Source organism: Cetorhinus maximus, chromosome 26 (assembly GCF_964194155.1).
Source record: "Cetorhinus maximus chromosome 26, sCetMax3.hap1.1, whole genome shotgun sequence".
NCBI lineage: Eukaryota > Metazoa > Chordata > Chondrichthyes > Lamniformes > Cetorhinidae > Cetorhinus > Cetorhinus maximus.
The window spans coordinates 17,410,210-17,433,558 of NC_135904.1; the positions used below are offsets into that span (position 1 = coordinate 17,410,210).

At 41.5% G+C, this 23,349-nt stretch overlaps 2 protein-coding genes across 2 annotated transcripts in view; both read right to left on the minus strand.

The window, feature by feature from the left end:
• myo5aa (myosin VAa) overlaps positions 1–2,035 on the minus strand; it is a 193,630-nt gene extending 191,595 nt beyond the window's left edge. The window contains exons 1-2 of the mRNA XM_078530249.1: positions 1,941–2,035; positions 1,721–1,808 (exon numbers count right to left, since the gene is read on the minus strand). Coding sequence (XP_078386375.1) covers positions 1,721–1,747 — 27 coding nt within the window. The 5' untranslated portion in view covers positions 1,748–1,808; positions 1,941–2,035. The remainder of the gene's footprint in view (positions 1–1,720; positions 1,809–1,940) is intronic.
• An 8,513-nt stretch (positions 2,036–10,548) lies between these two features.
• On the minus strand, positions 10,549–22,783 carry LOC144668349 (cAMP-regulated phosphoprotein 19-like). Its single transcript, XM_078530267.1, has 3 exons — positions 22,644–22,783; positions 14,947–15,069; positions 10,549–11,480 (listed from the first exon to the last, which is right to left on the minus strand). Exons 1-3 carry the CDS (start codon positions 22,701–22,703, stop codon positions 11,310–11,312), a joined length of 354 nt encoding a protein of 117 aa, XP_078386393.1. The 5' UTR covers positions 22,704–22,783; the 3' UTR covers positions 10,549–11,309.
• Positions 22,784–23,349: the final 566 nt, after the last annotated feature.

Genomic DNA, 23,349 nt, shown 5'->3' on the forward strand with positions numbered 1-23,349 from the left:
AATGGAAGACCCCCAAGTCACTCACCATCCTGACTTGGAAATATATTGCCGTTCTTTCACTGTAGCTGGGTCAAAATCCTGGAACTCCCTCCCTAACAGCACTGTGAATGTATCTACATCACATGGACTGCAGTGGTTCAAGAAGGCGGCTCACCACCACCTTCTCAAGGGCAACTAGGGATGGGCAATAAATGCTGGCCCAGCCAGCGAAGCTCACATCCCTTAAATAAAAACTCTGCAATGCTCACTACTGGATATGATCTCGGCCACACATTCAACAAAGGCATTTTACTATTTGAATGGGCTCATAACTGGAATGTTCCATCAATCATTTCTGCAATGGATGGACTAAATCTATTAAAATAATTAACGATGGCCCTCCACACATGAATGTCCACCCTGAATTGGAATGATCAGCTTCTTGGAATTAAGTGCTATATATTTCATGAACTGCTGGGAACCTAATGACTCTGACTAAACTATTTGATGACATTATACTTTATTATCCCTGCCAGGTGAACTCTGAGACACGGTAACCTAAGAGCAAAACTTGAGCAAAGACCCGCATGGGTGCATTGCTTAAATCAGAAGTACCCAAAGTATTAATTGAAACATTTCCAGCAATACAGCCAGACGTTCAGAATGGATCTGCAAATCAGCAAACAAATGATGAAAGATTTACTTGATGGACTTGGCTGTTGCCAGAAGAGGGGGGAAACCAATGCTGCCTTAATAAGGTGGGGGAATTAATAGGATGTGAACTGCATTGAAAAGGTGAATCCAATGCAGTCAACCGGTTGGTACAAATCTCTGTGTTTTTTGTATGTTGATAAACGTGGCTGCCTGCACCTTTCTGAGATCATTCACTCTGTCTGTCAGCCTCCAGTCTGCAGGATCGACCGAACGGTTTCAAAATGGCCCGTCAAGCGGTTACAATTTGCTTAAAAATAAACACTGCAACATGTTACAGTGAGAGCAGCAAACAGGGGGGAACAATAAGATCCAGATCGCCTTCAAACGCTGTTAAATTAATGGGAGCCACACGAGCCAAGCTCCAGGGAGCGGGTTTCATTCATTTCACACATTGTTTCAATGCTGCTCGGTGGGTGACCTTAGGAAGTGCCGATGATGCCAAGAAGCAAAATGCTTTCCTCTTCCTGCTTTCACTTTTTAGGTCAAAAAATAATCAGCTGGTTCTGTTACATTTCCTTGACAAGTAATGGGGGTGGGTTTTTTTTAGTGGGGGGGGGGTGGTTAGTGGTTTAAAATCTCTGCTCCCACCCACTGAGATACGGAACCTCAGTAATTGCACAGCCCTGGTTTAGGGGGAAATTCGGACTCGATCCCAATTTTACTGCAAAAGATCCTCGGACGTGGAATGAATCGCATCTGGCTCACCCCCTCCCAGCAGCAAGATGCAATACAACCACAACCCGAGCTCAATCATGAATCAATCTCTAAGAGCATTTAATAAATGGTGGTGCCGGCTGGTCACGGTCAGTCTCTCCTCCTCTAACCAATTCATTGTTCCTCTCCTCCTGGCCAGTGTTGGCCCTGATGCTCCCAGCGCTTCGCATCACAGCAGCTACTCTACACTCAAAATCAGATGCAGAACCATCATTTCCAATAGCAACACCCCCCACCCCCACCACCAAAAAAAAAGCCGGCCGATCGCGTTACTGGTAAATAACACGTCGAAGTGAAATGTTAAAATCTGTACCTTGGTGAAAAGCTCGGTTGCTGCCATTCTGGGTTTGGGGCGAGTCTGCGGCTACAAAACCGTCCGGAGCAGCCCCCCGGGACACCGGCTGGAAAGGGAATGGGGTGAATGAACGTCAGTAGCAACAAGATAAAGGCTTCCCAACACTTCCCCCCCACCCCCACCCCCAACCACAACCACCCCCCAAAATCTCAGCCCAAGGTACCATACGCCATGTTACCTGTGTTACTGAAATGCTACCCGACTGTGCATTCTGGGTACAAAGGCAGATAGACCGAAAGATGCTTTCCTGCGAAAATAAAACCTCCCCCCCCCGCGCCTGAATCAGTGCTCAGTGCGCCTCCCGCCGGCAGCAGCGAGTCTCACAGCCCCAGTGTGAGTCTCCCAGCCCCCGGTGCCTGGAATGACAGCGCCACCGCAAGGCACACAGGCGGGTCAACCTCACCCCCAGCACCAAATCCTAACCAACAGGGCAAGACATAGGGAGACAGCAGAACATGCACCGAATTGGTCAGCAAGCCACCCACCTTCTCTCTCTCTCTCTCTCAAAACCACACAAAAAAAAACAGGTTCAGTTTCCCGTGTGCGCAACGTCTGGTCAGGAAACGCGTTCGTACAAAACTCTGCACTTGAAACCACTTCGACTCCACCCAGAGGGTTGACACATGTTTAAGGCGGTTGAAGTTTGTTCTGGGAGTTTTTATTTTTAAAATATCTCTTGTTCGCGTGTAATTGACAAATCATTTTTTTTTTTAAATGAGCTGGGATATTGAAAGGAATCTCATGTTCGTTCAGAATTTGGCTTCAGGAATTTCTCCAAATCAAATGATTTCCAGAACGGATGGTTTGATTTGGGGTGTGTATCTCGAGAAAGGGGCCACTCAGTCTCCACAAAACTGCAGGAACCAACGACATCATTTATTAAACCCTTTGCAATACAGGTGTGCAGTTTATTTTTAAATTTCCAAATACAAGATTAATAAGTTAACCAATGGCAACAGACGTTAGCACACTGCTGATACTCTTTTCGAGTTATCAACAGTCACAGATTGCAACTCTTTCGAGTACATTCACATTTCTTGGTTTCTGGGAGTGGGACATGAACCACAACCCTCTGATTCAAAGGCGAGGGTGCTATGGACTAAGCCACAGCTGACACCTCAGCTCACTGCAGATACTCTTTCGAGTTATCAACAGTCACAGATTGCAACTTTTTTCTAGTACAATCACAGTTCTTGGTTTCCGGGAGTGGGACATGAACCCACAACCCTCTGATTCAAAGGCGAGGGTGCTATGAACTGAGCCACAGCTGACACCTCAGCACACTGCTGATCTCAGACTCATTAGCTGACCTGGTAAATTGTTTGGCCAAATTAATTTACCAAACAATAGTAATAATCAATTATTTGTTGCAATTATGTTTATAACATAATTAAATAGCTGAAACCTATTAATTAACGTGTGACAATTGACCGAAATAGAAACTCAGAAACTCGGAAGGTGAATTTGCATTGCAAATTTAGTGCCGATTTTAACTTATGTCAAACCTAATGTAATAACATCAGGTATTAAAACCTAGACTCGTTTGGTCAGACCCTGTTACTTGATTCAGGTTGCAATGACCAGAAGCGACACAAGAAGGAAAATACACAGGGAGTTGTTAGGATCTGGAATTCACTACCTGAAGAAACTGATGGAAGGGATTCAATAATAACTTGCTAAAGAGAATTGGATAAATACTTGAAAGGGACAACGTGCAGGGGTCTGGGGAATGGGCCTAGATAGTCAACCCTTTCAGGGAGTCCGTTTATGCACGATGAGCTGAATGGCCTTCTCCCATGGTAGACTGCTTTGTACTGACGGTCTTATTCTGGAAACTCTTTCGAGTTATCAACAGTCACAGATTGCAACTCTTTCGAGTACAATCACAGTTCTTGGTTTTCCGGGAGTGGGACGTGAACCCACAACCCTCTGATTCAAAGGCGAGGGTGCTATGAACTGAGCCACAAGGTGCAGCTCTTATTCTGGAAATGTGCCCCAGAGAAGAATTCACATTCAACAAGTTTATCATTGTTGTGAAGCTGAAACCACTGTATATCAATTATTCAATTAAATTGTTAATCAGGTGCTATGTTCATGAACTGGCTCCAAATGGGAGCAAGACTGTTTCCTCTGGGGAACCTAAACAAGCTCCATGTTAGGTATAAATGCTAGGTTGCTTTTACACAGTAACTTCTGTACTGCTGCAAACTCAAATTCTTTGTACCGAGACTACTATAGTGCTGTGAATGTACCTGAAGAGGGTGATAAACTGACAGAGACTGAATGAAAAGGACTGTCTCATGTAGCAAGAGTCATACTGCTAGAGGACCAAGTCAAAAGGCTGAGGATAAAACTGAAACTGACCGCAATGTGGACAATGTCTAGAGTTAGATTAACACAATGAGCCTGAAATTGACCAGAGACACACTGAGCCCATTGCACTCACATTGGGATATCTGATGGTAGGAACAATGTAAGTTGACAGCAGAGTAGGAGGCTATTCAGTGTCAGGAAGGTATAATAATGCTATTGGAGTTTATTGTAAAATAGTGGTATATGTGTCTGTGCGAGACTTAATTGGATTCAAAGCAGCTGGTCTGAAGGTGTTGATGTATTTAGAAATTAAGCTAGGTTTGTAATGTTGGGGAAAGTTTAGAATGTAAGGTATAAAAGAACATTCGCATTTTTAATTAAACCAGACTAGATTGTTTTCAAAGGAGAGGTGAAATGTGTCACCTAGCCAGGTGAAGGTCAGAAACAGCGTGTTTATTTTTCCCAAAGATTACTGGTAAAAATACTATGATAAATTTTTATCAGGGAGGTAAAGTCCAAAGACATAGTGAAACAATAGGAATTTGTATTCAAAAGGGAAAATATGTATAAAGGAGGGAAGGCTATGTGTAAAAGCAGGTATTTTAAGATGTAACAAGTGTGAAAAGCCTTCAGCATCTATATCTCAAGCTGCTGTCTACAACGAACTGAAGTTAAGAAAACTCACTTTGAATTGGATTGTTCGGGGTATCATGTTTCTTTGCCTGGGTCTTTTAAAGTCTGTGTCTTACTGTTGTCTTAATGGAGGTGTAACTCGGAGACAGATTAATTAGGGGATTTCGAAGTTATTATAGTAGTAATTTGTAGGCATATGTAGACTCGTAGACGTTTACAACACAGGAGGCCAGTCATCCCATCATGTTCATGCCGGTCAACAAAGATCTGACCACACTAATCCCATTTTCCAGTGCTTGGCCTATAGCTCTGGAGCCTATGATAATGCAAGTGAATACCTAAATATGTGTTTTTATATAAATATATTTATATAAGTATGTGATTAAAATCATTTCTCTCATTAATAAATGTTTAATCTAGTTTTATAAAAACCTATAAGGCTCGTTGGTCTTATCACTACTGAATTCAAAGCCCACATCTCAAAACATACATTGCAAAAATAGTTATGGCAGTTGTCTCAAGTTTCCCTCTGGGATTTGAACAACTCTGTATTTACCATTGCCTGTGCTACAACATCAGTCAATCTTGTCCGTATTAGTTTTTGCAAGAGTAATCCAATGTTAACCCACCCTCCTCGTGAAGTACAGAGAGCAGAACTACATCTTTATCTCCTCTTCCTTTAAAAAATACAATGGCCTCTGTCTCAACTGTACCCTATGATACTGCATTCATTGTTCTAACAATTGTGTAACCTCTTCCCCATTACCAATTTTAAATTAATGACACCTCATTGACAAATCCCTAAGCAGTGGAAAGTCTTTTCCTATTTACTGAATCAAAACCCTTCATGATGGAAGGATTGTGAACTGTAAGGATGGTGTTAAAATTCAAAAGGATATAGGCGGAATGGACTGACAGGCGAGAGATGAAATTTAATGCTAAGAAATGTGATTATTCATTTTGGTAGGAAGAGAAAGGTGCAAAAAAGGGTACAATTCTAAAAGGGGTTCAGGAGCAGAGGAACCTAGCGATATATGTGCACAAATTATTGAAGGTGGCAGGACGGGTGGAGAGAGCAGTTAATAAAGCCAAATGTCTTCTAAGCTTTACTAATAGGGACAAAGAGTACAAAAGCAAGGATCTTATGATAAACCTGTATAAAACAGTGATTCAGCCTCAGCTGGAGTATTGTATCCAATTGTGGACACCACATTTTAGGAAGGATGTGAAGGCATTAGAGAGAGTGTGTAAAAGATTTGAGAATGGTTCCAAGGGTCATGAACTTCAGTTACATGAGTAGATTGCAGAAGCTGGGGCTGTTCTCCATTAAGAGGAAGTTGAGAGCAGATTTGACGAAGAGTTTAAAATCATGAGTGGTCTGGACAGAGTCGATAGGGAGAAACTGTTCCTATTGGTGGAAGGAACAAGAACCAGATTTAAGCTGATTGGCAAAAAAAAACAATGGCTACATGAGGAAAAACAATGCAGCAAGTAGTTAAGATCTGGAGTGCACTAGAAATGTTTATCACTTGCAAATGTATTGGAAGCAGATTCAATCGTGGCTTTCAAACAAGAATTGTATAGTTACCTGAAGAGAACACATTTGCAGGGCTTCAGGGAAAAGACAGGGGAATAGGACTAAGAGTTGCTCTTGCAGCGCTGGCAGACACAAAAGGCTCCTTCTGTGCTGTAACTATTCTGTAAATCTATGGTAAAATCTCCATCAAACCTTCTCTTGCCCTTTTCTACACCAGAGGAAAGTTGGTTTCTGAACTTAGAGAAAATTGAAATGTAAAGTATAAAAACAAAATCATTCATGAGTGTATATGTGCAAACTTGTTTAGTCTGTGTAGGTGTTCATTTACAACTAGACCATCTTATTTCAAACAATCTGTACAATGTAGTCCAAATTAGCTGATGAGGTGGCTCTTGTTCAGCCTGTATTAGTTGGTATGAAGTTTGCTGAGCAGGCAGTTTACTTCCAAAACTCAGTTGCTAATCAGACCACCCATTAGTGCTTCAATCCAAGTCCATACGGATGGAAATACAAAAACAAGATGCACATCAGTTACTGAATCACCAATGTCAACTGGGGTTAGTGTGATCAGCAGGTAAATACACCTCGTGCAAGGTCACTGACCTGAAACGCTAACTCTGCTTCTCTCTCCACAGATGCTGCCAAGCCGGAGTATTTTCAGCATTTTGTGTTTTTATTTTGAATATACCTTACACTGGGTTTAAAGGGAATGAGGAAGAAAGGATACTGCAGATTGCATTTATTAGTACCTAAAAGGACTGCTGCCATCAGTAGATTCGCAGCACTTATGGAGCCCCGAGCAGTCTTTCCCAATTGGCAAATTAAGGACTATAAAAACACTAATACTGCACTTTGAAATAAGATCTTTATTCAAAATTAGCTGCTAAGTTCTGGTCTCAATGAAATGTTTTGAATCAGCTGGATAGTTCAAATGTTGGACCAGATGACTTGCACTGCATTACCAAATGTTTTGATTACTTATGGTAATCATTGATGTTCGCCGAAATAAATTCCAATGAAAATTCTGATTTAAAATCATGTAATTTGAGAAACAGAAGTATAAAGAACTGATCTTTATTTTGCACTATTCATACTCCAGCCTGCCTACTCTAGCGCAGAAATGAACACCAGTTGGTGAAATCTGTAAAGAAGTCACATATCCCACATTTCCTCTGACCTTTATGTCTGGACGTTTAGCAAAAGTTCAATTCAATATGCTTTGATAACTTTCCAGCCGTAATTTTAATATTTGAACTTCCAGTTACTTTACACTAGTATTTTGTCAGATTAGTATACAGAATTTCATAGCCTATATGTGACATTTGTCATGCTGTAATTTCAACACATGATAACCGCTTCCATTGTAGATTGCATTTCAATATTTTAGATTAAATGAAACCTTTTGCATTTTATACCCAGAATCACTGTTTATAGAATATTAGATTACTAAGTGTGAGTTTCAGCTGGAGATTTTTAATATAAATGTGGATAATTTATTGAGTGTAAGTTACTGATCATTTAACATGCTATTGCAAAAGGCGATCCCAGCATTGATCCTTGTGGAACGCTACTTCCCATCTTTTGCTAATCTTCAGTAACCACTCTCAACTTCCAATGGTTTCTGTCTTGTAGCCATTTGAACCCCATCAAGAAGTCTCATAGTTAAGTACCAACTTGCCTTTATTCTAAACCCGAGAATATACTTTTCCAGGGATGACCACATACTGAGCAGAATTGGGATCCCTAGCTACTGACATTGATCTGTATCGGAAAATAGAAGCTGCTCTCCTCCCTCTTTCCAAGTGGCAAAGATCTTTTCATTGTCTTGAAAATTCAGATAATACTAATACCTACTGCTCAATTTGATCCAATATTGTTTAAGATTTCACCTATATTGATTTCCAACTAGGGATATTGTATCCAAGTGTTATTCTTCCTTGCCTGTTTCTTGGTATAGACAAGGGCTTTTCCTGTATAGTCTGCTGGTATCTCAAATAGAAACACCGTAATTCCCCAAATTGGCCTGGAATCATCAGCATAGGACAGCTTATACAAAACTAGTTATGCAAGCACTCCCTCCAGCTCTGAATGGACTTTTCAGAAACCAAACAGTGTGTAGTTGAAAGGCTGAAAGCATGCTATGTTATGCAAAGCCACTAATTTATACCCATATTTTTATTTTAACTTGGTTAAAAAAGTAACCATCTTGTGATGTAGAAGAGATACCAAGAAGTTTGTAAAAGAGATGGTATTAAGTACTAATTAGAAGAGTTGTACTATTTCAGTATTAAATATTTATCAGACCTCAAACTTTTGACGGATTACCCAATCGTAGGCAGATTACCTTTGATGAAGAACAGAAAGCAATTAAATTTAGGTTATAATGAAAATCCTTAAGGAAACTGGAAGTGATCCAGTTGAAGTTCAAGATTACAACAGTGACTGCCCTTCAAGATCTGTTCTGATGAAAAATCATGACTCAAAATGTTAACTGTTTCTCTCTCCACTGATGTAGGCAGACCTGCTGAGTATTTCCAGCATTTTGTTTTTATTTTTGCTTCAAAAGCACTAGTTGGTTATAAAGCACTTTGGACATCGTGAAAAACTCCATATAAATGCAAGGTTTTCTTTCATAACTGAACTGGTAAAATTCATCCATGCAAATAGATGATTCGGAGTTCAAATACCAGATGAAGAAGGTAGAAAACTAGGAGCAGTGAGAGTCAGGTAGCACTTACTTCAAACGGGCAATGGTTGCAAATTTATTTAACACAGGGAAAGGTTCCTAAAGCAGATATTGAAAGTTCCTCCTGACTTCCCAAAGCCTGTCCACCATCTACAAGGCACAAATCAGGAGTGAAACAACTATATACGGATGTGAGGAATAATGAAAGAATGGGTTTAATCAATGAAAAAGGGGGCTTCCCTGTTTCCAAAAAATTATGCTCCAGTGCCAAGAGGTACTTTCCTGGCATGTTAATACATTTGGTTCCTGCTAATCCTAAAATGCACTTAAATTATGAAGAAAAAGGCCAGAATAAAAACATTGGAAATTCAAACATTTGTCTCTTTCTGGAACTGAAGGAACATGGTATAAAAAAAATTCTTTCGAGTTATCAACAGTCACAGATTGCAACTCTTTTGAGTACAATCACAGTTCTTGGTTTCCGGGAGTGGGACACGAACCCACAACCCTCTGATTCAAAGGCGAGGGTGCTATGAACTGAGCCACAGCCGACACCTCAGGAACATGGTATATTCGGCCTAAAACACTAGGCATCTAAACAAGTTCCTTAATGTCACAAAATTGTATCACCTATCTGACATTAAAATTGGATTACTCTCCACACATTAAGGATAAGACTATTATCTTTATAATACTCCAAAGGAGGGAATAAATCCCAAAGGGATGTAGGCTCCTTTAAAAGCTTTTGCTCAAAGTAGCTGCCACATCTACATGATAATCTATTGTATAGCTGTGGGACAGATATTGTCCCATTTCTTGGTTCGAGGGAGTCAGCCTGCAGGGTGGACTGCACTTTCCTGGAGGGAATCAATTTTGAAAAGTACTGCTCAGAACAACAAAACAGTACTGTTCGTAGAACATATGCAATTTATATAAAATTTAAGTCATATTTACAATTGACTGGAAAAGATATTATAACTAGTATTTCAAGTTTTGAATTTTATTGTAATATACAACATACTACTCCCAACCTATCAAATCAGCTAATCTTACTGCTTCATCACATCATTGAATCAGTGCAACCACTTGACCAGCCAATAAAAGATGATGCCTATTTTGCCTTTGGTGGTTAATAATTTGGAATTAACTAATTCAATTGCTACCCTAAATGTGAGCACAATCTAGATTAGTTGTAGATTTATATAGGAATTGACCAATTTGGTACAACTGTAGGCAAATCAAATGAATGCAATTGGCAAATGCCAGCACAAGTCTGTAATGATGATATTCACATACACATTGAACAGATTATCAGGACACTCAAGTATGGTGAATTATTACAAATGATAACTTGGATGTTTGAAAGATAGCTTTCAATTGAGAAGTAACAAGTCTCACCATAACGCCCCCATCTGACAGCATTGTCAGCCAACCATAATGTGATAGCTGAACTTTCCCAGTGATGTTTGGAGGACTTGAAGCACACTGTCATAAAGCACAGGAACTTCAACAGTGCAGAGATTTCAGCTGATTCTTGATGCTCAAAATTTGGATAAGATTTGTAGTAATCAATTAATTACAAATAACGTCTCAGTGCTTAAGGCAGCCATTAGCACATATTGTCCAAAACTATTTTATTTACAAAAAAATGGCACAAAGTGACTGCACAGTCTATGCTCATGCACATTTCAATCACCTTGGATATACAACAGCCCTAACCTATCAATCTTTAATCAATACCATTCAGAACTGCTAGAGGCACCGTAATTAATTGAAATACATCCAGGAGGGCTATATCACAATGAACAAATATTGTCCAATTAACAAACATTTAAATAGGTTTAAAGCTCTTAAGTTTCTCAGGATTAGATGAGGAATGGGCAGCTATCCTGGTTTTCAAACATGTTATTTCCATTTTAGTGTTAACATCCACAAGGATTGTTAATTGCAATATTGAGATCAGCATTATATAACATGGAAAAAGAGAAACAATCAGAGACTTACCTAATTCAATCAAGACTTTAAACTAGCTTTACACTAATTTATGGGAAACTGGAATCCATAAAAATGTAAAATATTTAATGGGACTGCTTCTACATGAAGTTATTATATGTACATTTGTGCCTCAGTATTGTATTCGACTACTTCCTACTTTTAACATCAAAGTCCTAGTCATCAGTGCATGGTTTCTAGTTTATGAAATCTCAGGCTGGTCTTCAGTCTGTGTTTAAAGGACTTTCTTGCAGCAACAGCTTGCCACTGTATTATCTGCTAAGCTGTCAGTCATGATGTAATGGTACAAGGAAAAAAAGCTAAAACACAGGAATCAATAGCAAGAAAGAGGAATGACAAGAATTTTATGCATTCTTCGTGAGGTCTCAGACAGCCAGTTTGCTAGCAACAAGAGAAGGTTTTCTCTGAGGCAGATCTTGTGGAGTAGGAATGTGTTCCCCAGTCACTTGGTTCTTGTCTGCTCCACTGTTTGGCAGCTGCTTGTTCTTGATTTTAGCTTTAGCCATATTGTAATCTCCTGAATCAAAGTACTTTGGCTGCAACACAAACACAAAAAAATAATTCACACTGAAGCAATCATTCAATTTTAAAACTTGATCATAATTATCTTTTGATAGTCAATTTGGAGAGCTGCACCAGCAATTTCACCATCAGATTAGGCATTGCAAAATACCTTTTTGAAATTGGTGTTTACAAACAGGACGTCAGTTAAAACACTAATTCCTGCCACCGACTGGAAAGGCACAAGGAGCAGTTGTGTATTCACAATCGACCCGCACTATGGCCACCAGCAGATATGGTGATCACCAACTGATCCTTATGTCTTTCCCGTTGGTGGCAGGAGCATCAATGGTGCAAGAGCAGCTGCAGAGCGCCAAATCCCACTTCGGATTCCTGCTTCATTATTGGGGATAAAGTTGTTGCATCACAAATAAACCTGCAATCATCATTTCCATTTTTTGAGAGAAAGACAAAACAAAAATTACACAACCCTTTTAATGTATTGAAACTACACCCATCAAATTACTACTTCTGAAGACAAGTGGAAGGAAGGAACTGGACATCTTGAACTAGAAACAATTTAGTTGCTCGTGTGAAGATTAGCACCACAAATATGAATTTAGAGAGAAGTGATCCAAATAGAATCCCTTTAGACTAAGTTGAGCAATAACAAAGGATCATATGATATAATTGCATTATAGATCAAAATGTTCGAGAGGAGAGAGAGGGCAAAAGCTTTTAGCTAAATTAGTCGCAATTTATATTACCCAAACAAATTGGGAAAGGCAAAGTGGTTGATCATGAATGGAAATAGTGTTTGCATGAGTGCTGCATTGTTTTGTGCCCCACCAACCCAGTCATAATATTACTACTGTAAGGGAAGCAACGTTGGTTGCCCTCAGTCTGGATAATGAATCTCAGCAAATAGGGGAGCGCTTGGGAGAGAATTGACTGCAACATGATCAGGTCAGTAGAAGGAAAGGTTTGAAAGCAAAGAACATACTGGGTACAAAAAAATATATAAAAGCGATCTTGCCCAGGTTAAAATGGAGGAAAATACTTGAAAACAAAAACAGAGGTCAACAGGGGATCATTTACATTGGAGATGGAGGAGTACATATCAAATGCATCCAGTAAGGAGCATATAGTAAGCTGGGGATCCATGGATGGAAGGAGCAACTAAAACAAAATTTTTAAAAGTCAAAAGTATTGATTATAGGGCACGTAAAGATCAATACCCAAATATTAAAGCTCCAAAAAGGCAGCTGAGGGGAAAATTAGTGAAAAAGAATCCAATCAAAAAATATACTATTTGGAAACAATAACACTAAGAACAGTCAAATATCAGGTAACGAAGAGGTGAAGGAGGCAAGTTTTGATGTTAAATGAGGAAATGATAAAAAGACTTCAGCTCCGTTTTCAGGAGGTGGATGTAGAGCAGTTAGTGCAGGTTACACAAAGACAAAAAAAAAGTTATTCAAATATAAACAGAAGATGAACAATTTGCATCCAAGGAAACGAGGCTCTGACTATTTTCCAAAATTCTTAGGAAAGAAAAATTGCGCCAGAGAATTCATGGGTAGCAAATGTAACACCCCAATTCAAGAGAGATATGGTGACAATCATAAGCCAAATAATCTTGCTTCTGTTGGAAAACTAGAGTAAAATAAGATTAAGTTACTGAGTACATTGCTAATCAGGTCATTCTGTAGTTCTGAGCATCCCATAAGATAAGAGAAATGGAAAATATGCAAGTGTAAATTCACTAGGATCACCAGAGATGACTTAATTCTTGAATGATCAGAAAAGCAAGGGTTTCAATTTCTCCTTCCCAACCAGGAGAAGCACAAGAGGTGGCAGAGATCTTCAAGGTGAGTGAAGGCGAGGTGATGAGTGATGTATTGTTTTCGAAGTCGACAAATAGTAAATGAGAATGCACAAATTCAATTTAGCTACAAAATATATTTAAAACGATCAAAATATGGACCATAGCAAGAGTCCATACATTATTAGCAACATTAGTCAATTGGCTTAGAAAGAGAGGGAATATCAACAGGCATTTTCCCTGGTTCAGATAATTTTTAACGTAATTTTCCCACAGACAAAATATGTTAGAGCCAGGGTCATTAGCTCACCAGGATGAACCAATTTAGCAGTCCCCAAAAATAGAGGTGTAGGTTACAGGAATTAGTCTTTTTAAGATTGTTTTAACACAATGGCCTTGCAGCAAATAAGGAAAGTGAGTAATTTTGCTGAAAATTGCCCAACACCAGTAGACAGTAAACCAAGCAAAATTCTGGTAGCCCAAAAGGCTCCATAGCCTTCCGCCTCAAATTCTGGCATGACCATTGACTGAAGGTGGTGTTACAACACAGTGAGATAGACCAGCATCAGCAGAATTCAATCCCAGCTGAGACACCAGAGTTATACTGCTGTATTTAGCAACCTTCAGAGAATCTCACTGCATGTGTACTCACATGCCTGCAGTGTTGTGTTGCCCAGCCACCTAATGTTGAAGGTCAGGAAACAAACTATTGTGAAAAGAGAGACAAGCTGTTGAAGCTTTTAGTCTTGTAGTCATTAGGACAGACACAAGAATACCAAGTCCAAACGAAATACACTTGCTAGAAACTACGTATGTTAATACGCGGCACCCTGTCCTCCCCAAGCATAAAGAACATGTGTACACATTGCATCTTTTTAGAATTAAACAAAAGAATGGGAACAATAGCTCCTTGGTGCATTCTCCATGGCAATGCCTCAACCACATCAGACCTGACTGGCCAACCAAACAACACCCTTTCTCACACAGTATTAAATGTTGCTTCATTTGAAATTGGTATTCTTGCACCTGTTCTGAAGAGTGCAAGACAAAAAGCTTCTAAAGGATGTCTCTCTTTACAGCAATAGTCAAGTTCTGTACTACCAAGCAACCATTATAAAAGCGCTCAGAGAGAACATCACAATACTGAAGCAATTAATGTGCCTTTGCAGTGGGCTGATATTATACCAAAGAGTCACCAAATATAGGTTTTTTAAAAACTTGTAGGAAGCAAAGGACTACAGAATTTAGAAAGCAAAAAATATCAGATATATCACAACTATCACTTATTAAAAGGCTGAAAGAAAACAAGAATGCAGCAACTTATATACAGGGCTAAGCAGAGTTCCTTGTGAAACCCTAGAGTGATTTCTCTTTTAGAAGAACATAAGATTCAAGTTCTCAAATTTAGTTGAGCAGATTTCCACTTAGATAAATTGTTTAGTATGTTCTCAACTATGTATTATGAACTCATTTAAATAACCATATGGCGTTAAAGACATTCATATCTGATGTGATTAAAATGCTATAATGGGTATACATGCAGCAGTATTATATAAAAAAAGTAACTAAATATGTAATGGATTTTTATATATAAAAATCTAACATCCAGAGATCAAAATCTGAAAGCACTCACAAGGTTCACAGATGTCATAAAATTACTTCTCAAAAATACTTACATCCTTCTGTAGACGTTTCCTCAAAAACTCTGACCCACCAGGTTTCTGTCCCAATTTTGGATACTTCAACTTCAGTTTTGCTTCCTCAGCCTTTTCAGGACTGATTACAGTGTCATCCATTTCCTGAAAAGCAAACAGGATAGGAAACTTCAGCCGACAATATTTAGTTCAAACACCGTTTGATCATACTCTTATTGTAACTTACTGAAATCACTGCGTCTCTTCAACACAAACTTGCAGTATATTTTAATCACCATTTATATGTTGCATACTATCAGCAATTAAAACATTCATTTTAGGGATCCGAGAACTATTCCTGTTGAATTATGAATTCCATTTGACAAAATACTCTCAGACGGAGAAAACACAAAAATAACTGCAATTCAGCGGTTAAGATGTTCAGCCCCAAACTGAATGAATTAAAAGATCTGATGAATCAAACTCTGGATTTAGTTTTGCTTCAGGGTGAGAAAGGAAGCAAGTACATATGTACAACATTCCTCTATTTTCCTCTACTCTAACTGACTGACTGTGCACCATCTGATTCTACATCCATTACCAAGACATCTGGTTTTAGAAAATTCACTATATAACTTCATATTCTTCTACTTCATGTAACTATTTGTCAGGGGACTGGTTAGCTCAGCTGGCATGTGGATCAGATTCGTACCTCAATCCTGAGGTAGACCAGGTGCCTGCCTTCTCTTTGCCCTGCCCCATAATAAAAATCACAGAATCATTAGTGTAGGAGGCCATTCAGCCCATCTTGTCTGCACTGGCTCTCCCCATAACACATTCATCCTTTTTAGATAACAGTCTAATTCCCTTTTGAATACTTCGTTTGATCCTGCCTCCACCATACACTCAGGTGGGGCATTCCAGAACTTAACCAATTGCTGTGTGAAAAAGGTTTGCTCATAACACTTTTGCTTCTTTTGCCAATTATTTTAAATCTCATGGCATAAAGCCATGGATCAGTGACCCTTGAATTGAGGATGCTAACAAGAAGAGAGGAGAAAACCATCGGTAAACTGGTCTCATCTTCCTCCACATGAGCTGGAGGAAGACAGGGAGCTTCCTTATTCTGGTCAGTGCTACATGTTGCCGACAAAACTAGGTCAGATTGCAGATAGATGGAAACAAGCAGTCTTGTTAAGAATACCCACATCTAAAGTGGCAGCGGCTATACTTAGTACTAGCTTGAAGAAGGTGGTACACTCAGCAACAGTTAAAGCAAGCTGTTCATTTCAATGTTACCAAACTGATCTTCAGGTGTTTACAGAAGTATAGAAAAACATGTTATGATGTTCCACGGATCAAAAGTTATTGTTTTATTTACACAACCGTATTAAGATCAGGGAATAGGAACACAGGTTGAAATGTAATTGAAAATGTATATAGAAAGAGCCCAGCTTGAAATGTCATTTAAATATATTATATTTTACAAAGCTAACCTTCCTACAAGTGGCCCCAAGTATCAAATTTTAATTAATACAGTACAATGTAAATCTGGCTATGAAAACAGATTAGGAGTTAAAAGGTATTTACTCAGACTGGCAGAAGGTAGGAAAGCATTTTACAGAGATTGATGCTGAGGCCACTGTACCAGTTACATAATTGCAGTTCTGATTTGAAGCTAAATCTACATAAATGTACTTTGATTTGAAGCCAAATTGATGTCAAATTTCAGAGGTGACATCAAATCGGGAGGGGAATGTAACTATTACCGAGAAGGATCGCTGAAGTTTCCAATTCCGTTTGCTTTTCAGGAAATGGATGACACTATAAACAGTCCTGAAAAGGCCAAGGAAGCAAAATACAAGACAAAAACTTGAAAATGGCCATGTAAATGACAAAGTAATATCAATATAAATGAGTGTGAGGTGGCATTTTGGCTGGGACATAAAGAGGCCGTCTTCTCCTGGAAGATAATTGTTTAATTCTTTTTGGAGACAATAAGAGAGGACAAAATTAATTGGCACTTCGAAAATATGGGTCAATAAATGAAGTCAAACCGGGTTTGTTATCGGCAAACTGTGTTTGACTAACTTGGGAGTTCTTTGATGAAGTAAGTATGGTGAGGGTAGCGTGGTTTGCATATATGGAGTTCAAACTGCATTTGATATAGTACAGTATCTGGTTCTGCAGCATCATGGTTATGTTACTGACTAGTAATCCAGAGGCCTGAACTAATGATCCAGAGATGAGTTCAAATTCCACTATGGCAACTGAGGAATTTAAATTCAGTTAATTAAAAATCTGGAATGAGAAGCAAGCAGAAGTAATAGTGACCATGAAACTACTGGATTACCATAAAAAGCCCACTTGGTTCACTAATGTCCTTGAGGGCTGGAAATCTGCCATCCTTACCCGGCCTGGCCAGTATATGACTCCAGACCCTCACAACATTGTTGACCCTTAACTGCCTGATATAGCATCAAAACCACTACATATTTCACCACATAAACCGTGAACATTCAAGTTGGCAGCTCAGCACCAGCTTCAATGACAATAAATACTGCACTTGCCAGCGACGTCTACATCCCATGAAAGAAAAAAAGACTTGTTAGCAATATTTAAACCCAAGGGATTAAAGGGGCAGCAGCTGCATAGTTACCAAACTGGCCAAGGGACAGAAAGCAAAGAGTAATGGTTTTCTCAGAATGGATGCAAGTGTGCAGTTGTGTCCCCCCAGGGGTCAGTGTTGGGATCAAGTTTGCACATAACAAAACTTGGAACTGTGGTAAACCATGAGGAAGATAGAATGACTTCAGAAAGACAAGGAGTGGAGTTTAATGCTCTCCCACGGTGAGTTTTGTGGGGGGTGGGGCATTTAATCAGACTGGAGGGTGTTGGATGGGACCCCACCGCTGCCCAGATTAAGTCCATGGCAGGTAGGCCAGTGAACAGCCTTCCTGCCCTGCTTTCAATTGAGGCCCTTATTTCTGCAATTAATGCCCACTTAAGGGCCTCATCCTGCCATGCAGGAAGCCCAAAAAAGCTCCCAATAGGGGTCCCTCGTTCAAAGGTACACAGTGCTTGATCGAGGGGCAGTGCATCAGAAGGGAGAGGGTTGGGGAAGGCCACTGAGAGCCAATCCCCACCCTTGCTGCCAACACCCCCATCCCTGCAATCCACCCACACCCACCGCCACCACTCACTTGTGCCTGAGTCTATCAGCGATTCAGAGGAAGGTCTGCCACTGCCCAGTTAAGTACTGGTACTTAATTCGGTGGGCCTTGCTGAAAAGAGGCTATGTGGGGCTCTCCAGCCAGCAGACGAGACCCTTGCTGCCTCCATTTAACTCTGCCCAAGCAGACCGGTGAACTGATCAGATAACTGGCAGATGAAATTTAACAAAGAAGTGTGAAGTGATTCATTTTGGTTCGAAGGATGCGGAGGCAATATAAATGAAATGGTACAATTTTAAAGAGAGAGTACAGGAACAAAGACCTGGGGAAAAGTTCAGAAGCCTCTTAAAGAGGCAGAGTGTCCAAAAGCAAGGAAGTTATTTTAAACTTTTATAAAGCACTGGTTAGATTCCAGCTGGAATATTGCATATATTCTCCACATCATACTTTAGGAAGGATGCCAAACCTTGAAGGGGAGATTTACTAGAATGGTACCAGGAATGAAAGACTTCAGTTACTTGGACAGGTTAGAGAAACCGGGGATGTACTCCTTATAATGGGCAAGGAGGAGAGATTTGATAGAGTGTTCAATATCATGAAGCATTTTCATGAGTAAAATAAGAAACTGTTTCCAGTGGCAGGAGGGTCAGTAATCAGAGGACGCAGGTATAAGGGAACTCAAAAGAATCAGAGGCAACATGAGGCCAAATTATAACTGTCCTTTTTCAACATAAATTCTCAATGTGGGCAAAACCAGCAAGGCTAGTATTTATTACCCATCTCTAGCTGCCTTCAAGACAGCACAGGTGAGCCTGCTTCAACTGCTGAAAGCCCATGCAGTTCCATATGGTTACATAGGGAGTTCCAGGATTTTGACTCAGCAAAGTGAAAAACTGACCGGGTATGTCCAGGACAAATCTTACCCAGCCAATTATTGCCCCATCAGTCTACTCTCGATCATCAGCAAAGTGATGGAAGAGGTTCTCGACAGCGCTATCAAGCAACAATTTACTAAGAAACAACCTGATCACTGACACTCAGTTTGGGTTCCGCCACAGCCACTCAGCTCCTGACCTCATTACAGCCCTAGTCCAAACATGGACAAAAGAGCTGAACTCAACAGGTGAGGTGAGACTGACTGCTCTGACATTAAGGAGCCATAGCAAAAATGGAGTCAATGGGAATCAGGGGACAAACTCTCCTCTGGTTGGAGTCATATGTAGCACAAAGGAAGATGGTTGTGGTTGTTGGAGGTCAATCATCTCAGTTCCAGGACATCACTGCAGGAGTTCCTCAGGGTAGTGTCCTAGGCCCAACCATCTTCAGTTGCTTCATCAATGACCCTCCTTCCATCATAAGGTCAGAAGTGTGGATGTTCACTGATGATTGCACAATGTTTAGCACCATTCGTGGCTCCTCAGATACTGAAGCAGTTCACGTCCATATGCAGCAAGACCTGGACAACATTCAGGCTTGGGCCAAGTGGCAAGTAACATGCATGTCACACAAGTGCCAGGCAATGACCATCTCCAACATGAGAGAATCCATCCAACCATCACTCTTTAACATTCAATGGCATTACCAGCGCTGAATCCCTCACCATCAACACCCTGGGGGGGGTTACGATTGACCAGAAACTGAACTGGACCAGCCATTTAATTACTGTGACTACCAGAGCAGGTTGGAGGTTGGGAATTCTGCAGTGAGTAACTCACCTCCTGACTCCCCAGAGCCTGTCCACCATCAACAGGGCACGTCAGGAATGCGATGGAATACTCTTCACTTGCCTGGATGAATGCAGCTCCAACAACAGTCAAGAAGCTTGACACCATCCAGGACAAAGCAGCCCGCTTGACTGGTACATCACGCACTACCTGCAACATCCACTCCCTCTGCCACCGATGCATAGGGTGGCAGCAGTGTGTACCATCTACAAGATGCACCGTAGCAACTCACCAAGGCTCCTTAGGCAGCACCTTCCAAAACCCCAACCCCTACCACCTAGGAGGACAAGGACAGCAGATGCATGGGGACACCACCCGTCCAAGCCACACGCCATCCCGACTTGGAAATATATCACAGTTCCTTCACTGTCGCTGGGTCAAAATCCAGGACCTCCCTCCCAAACAACACTGTGGATGGACTTACACCACATGGACTGCAGCAGTTCAAGAAGGCAGCTTACCACCACCTTCTCATGGGCAATTAGGGATGGGCAATAAAAATGCTGGCCTAGCCAACGACACACTCGCCCCATGAAAGAATAAAAAAAACATATTGCAGTCACTATGCACTGGTGGTAGGACTGCTTTGACCTATATGGTATCAAACCTCAAGGTTCTGGAGTTACAGCCGTCCCAGCAAGAGTACCCCAAAACACAACGACCTATGCTTTAAGTGGTAGAAAAGCTTTGGAGCTAACTCTTTTGAGTCAACCGAATAAACTAAATTAACATAATCAGGGACAAAATATTAGCAGCCCCCAAATTAGGGAAACTGCAAATACAAAGACAAAATTTAAAGGAAAGTTACAAACATTAAACCAAAATGTGATTAGGAGGGTCAATAAACAGACCACTCTCCGCGGTGCCCACCGAGCACGGAAGACCTTGATGGTGCCGGCAGACACCGCGTGCTCCCTCTTCAGGGACACCTGGCCGCGAACACAGCTGTGGAAGAGGGGCAGACAGACTGATCGGATGACTCCCTCAATCGCCCCCTGCCTGAGCCTGTTAATGGCCAACTTGACCAGGCCCAGGAGCAGGTTCACGAGGAGGTTCTCCTCCCTCCCCGCCCCCCCCTCTGCATCGGGCGCCCGTAGATCAGGAACGTGGGACAGAAGTGCAAACAAAACATCAATAAAATGTTTTTTTAAATAACAGAACAGGGAGTGCAGCCTACAACACCCTATATATACATGGTCCATGGACTCCACAAGGCCACAAAAGATGCAGGTATCTTGAGAGTCCGTGAACCGATACATCCACCCAATTAATTAAATAGTAACCCACCCTCAGGACATTGACAACAGGGAATCTAGCAATAGTAATGCCTTTGCATGACAAGCGGTGTAGTTATGGTCTCTAATTGGAGATGGTCATTGCCCGGCACCTGTGCAGGACAAATATTACTTGCCACTTATTAGCCCAAGCCCAAATTCCTCGATTGACTGCTTCATCCTCTGAGGAATTGCAAATAGAGCTGAACACTAATTATCAGCCAACAGCCCCACCTCTGACCTAATGATGGAGGGAATATCATTGAAGAAGCAGCTGATGATAATGGCACCTGGGACACTGTCCCAGAGTGTCATGCAGGAAAATTCTGGAGCTGAGATGATTGGCTTACAACCACAACTATCTTCCTTTGTGCCTGGTATGACACCAGCCTCTGGAGACATGTCCCCTTATGACCAGAACTTCAGTTTTGCTAAGGCTCCCTGATGTCATACTGAGTCATCTCAACAATTCAGATCATCATGCTTGGATCAAGTATGTATTAAGATCTGGGGCACAGGGGCTCTGGCAGAAACAAAAAAGCATCGATGAGCAGGTTATTGGGGAATAACAACCACTAGATAGCACTGTTTGACGACTCCTTCTAACATTTTACTAATGATTGGGGAGGGGAGGGGAGGGGAGGGGTGTGTGGGAGAAGTAGGCTGATGGGGGAGCAGCTAGTTGAATTTGTCCTGTTCTTTACAAGTGATCTAAAAAAAACATCATAAATCTTGAATTACTAGCCAAGGAGATGGTAAAATAGCAGTACCCAATAGAAATACATACGCTTCTGCAGTAAAGGCAACTATAATAGAACACATGGTTGGGCACATTGCATATAGCATCAATGCATCAGCAAAATCAGCATCTAAAGTCAGCTCAGTACATAAGAGTAAATTTAAAAAAAAAACACACAGACAAATCGACACGTATGCAAACCTGCATGTTGATGCTTCCAGTTGGGGATTGGGTCTATTGTGCCGCAGGAGATGGACGCAGCAGCACAATAGCAATATCCTTATCAGATGGCCAGTGTTACCCATGGTTAGTGGCAGCTCTGGGACCACGGTGCACAGGCACATTGGGGCCACTCTCTCACGGGCATGGGAGCTGTGATTTATTATGGGGGGGTAAAAGCTGGAGATTCAGTCCTGGCCACAGGGAGGGAGATACTGGTCAACCCTCCCCCCCACCCACCCACCCACCCGGCCAATCCCAGAGGAGATGCAGTGGGCAGCTGGTGCAATGCCGGCCTCTGATGCAGCATTAACCAGCCAGCGACAGGATTGCAGACTCTGACCCTCTCTCCTCACCCAGGGTCGACGATACGACCCGGGCCAGTCAGCCCCGCACCCCAGGGCCTGCGCTTCCCCCTCTCCCCCCGCCTCACCACCGCCCCCCTTCTTCCTCCTCCTCCTCCTCCCCCTCCAACATCAGGCAATAGTTGCCCTCGGATTCGGCGTCAAGGCTTTGGAAAAGCGCCGGCGCTGCGGGCCTGCCCACCCTCCTCCGTCGCCTCCTCCTCCTCCTCCGCCGCCTCCTTTTCCCGCCATCGCCTCCTCCTTACCTGCCGCTCTTCAGCCGACGGTTCCTGGGACCGCCTCACCGCCTCGTTTCTCGATGACATCGCCGCCAGCCTCAGAGAGAGCGTGAATATAACAAGGTCTTTGAGCGAGACCGTATCCCTCCGCACTGCCGTCTGCGCACGCGCACTCCTGTCATCCCGCCCCGGACCCGCCCACATTTATAACGTCACCCAGTTCCAGAAAATACCCAGGTTTTTTTAAACGAACGTGAAAATATGTTTTAGATAATCTACCTTCCGCTTGAAGACGTAAATGGTTATTGTTTTTTTCGCATTAACCTTTTATTCACTTGGGCAAAGACCGCCTGATGACGTCATGCATATTGCATTCTGGGAGTTGTAGTTTTCTACCCCTCCCCCTCAAGAAATAAGCAGAAATATTTAGCAGATCAGGCAGGATCAGAGTTAATGTTTCAAGGCGCTGATCTTTCATCTGATCTGGAAAAAGTTAGAGATGCAACAAGTTTTAATCAGTACAGAGACAAGGAAAAAGGGGAAGGATCAAAAGGGAATGTCGGTGATAGGGTGGAATGCAGGAGAGATTAAAGAACAAAGTAGGTGGTGCAAGGCAAAAAGAGATAGGAATGTGACAAATAAAGAAGCAAATAGATGGATCTAGAGCTGCAAATGTGAAAGGCGGAATAATCGCCAACAGCCAGGGTGACCAACTATCAGGGAAAAAAATTAA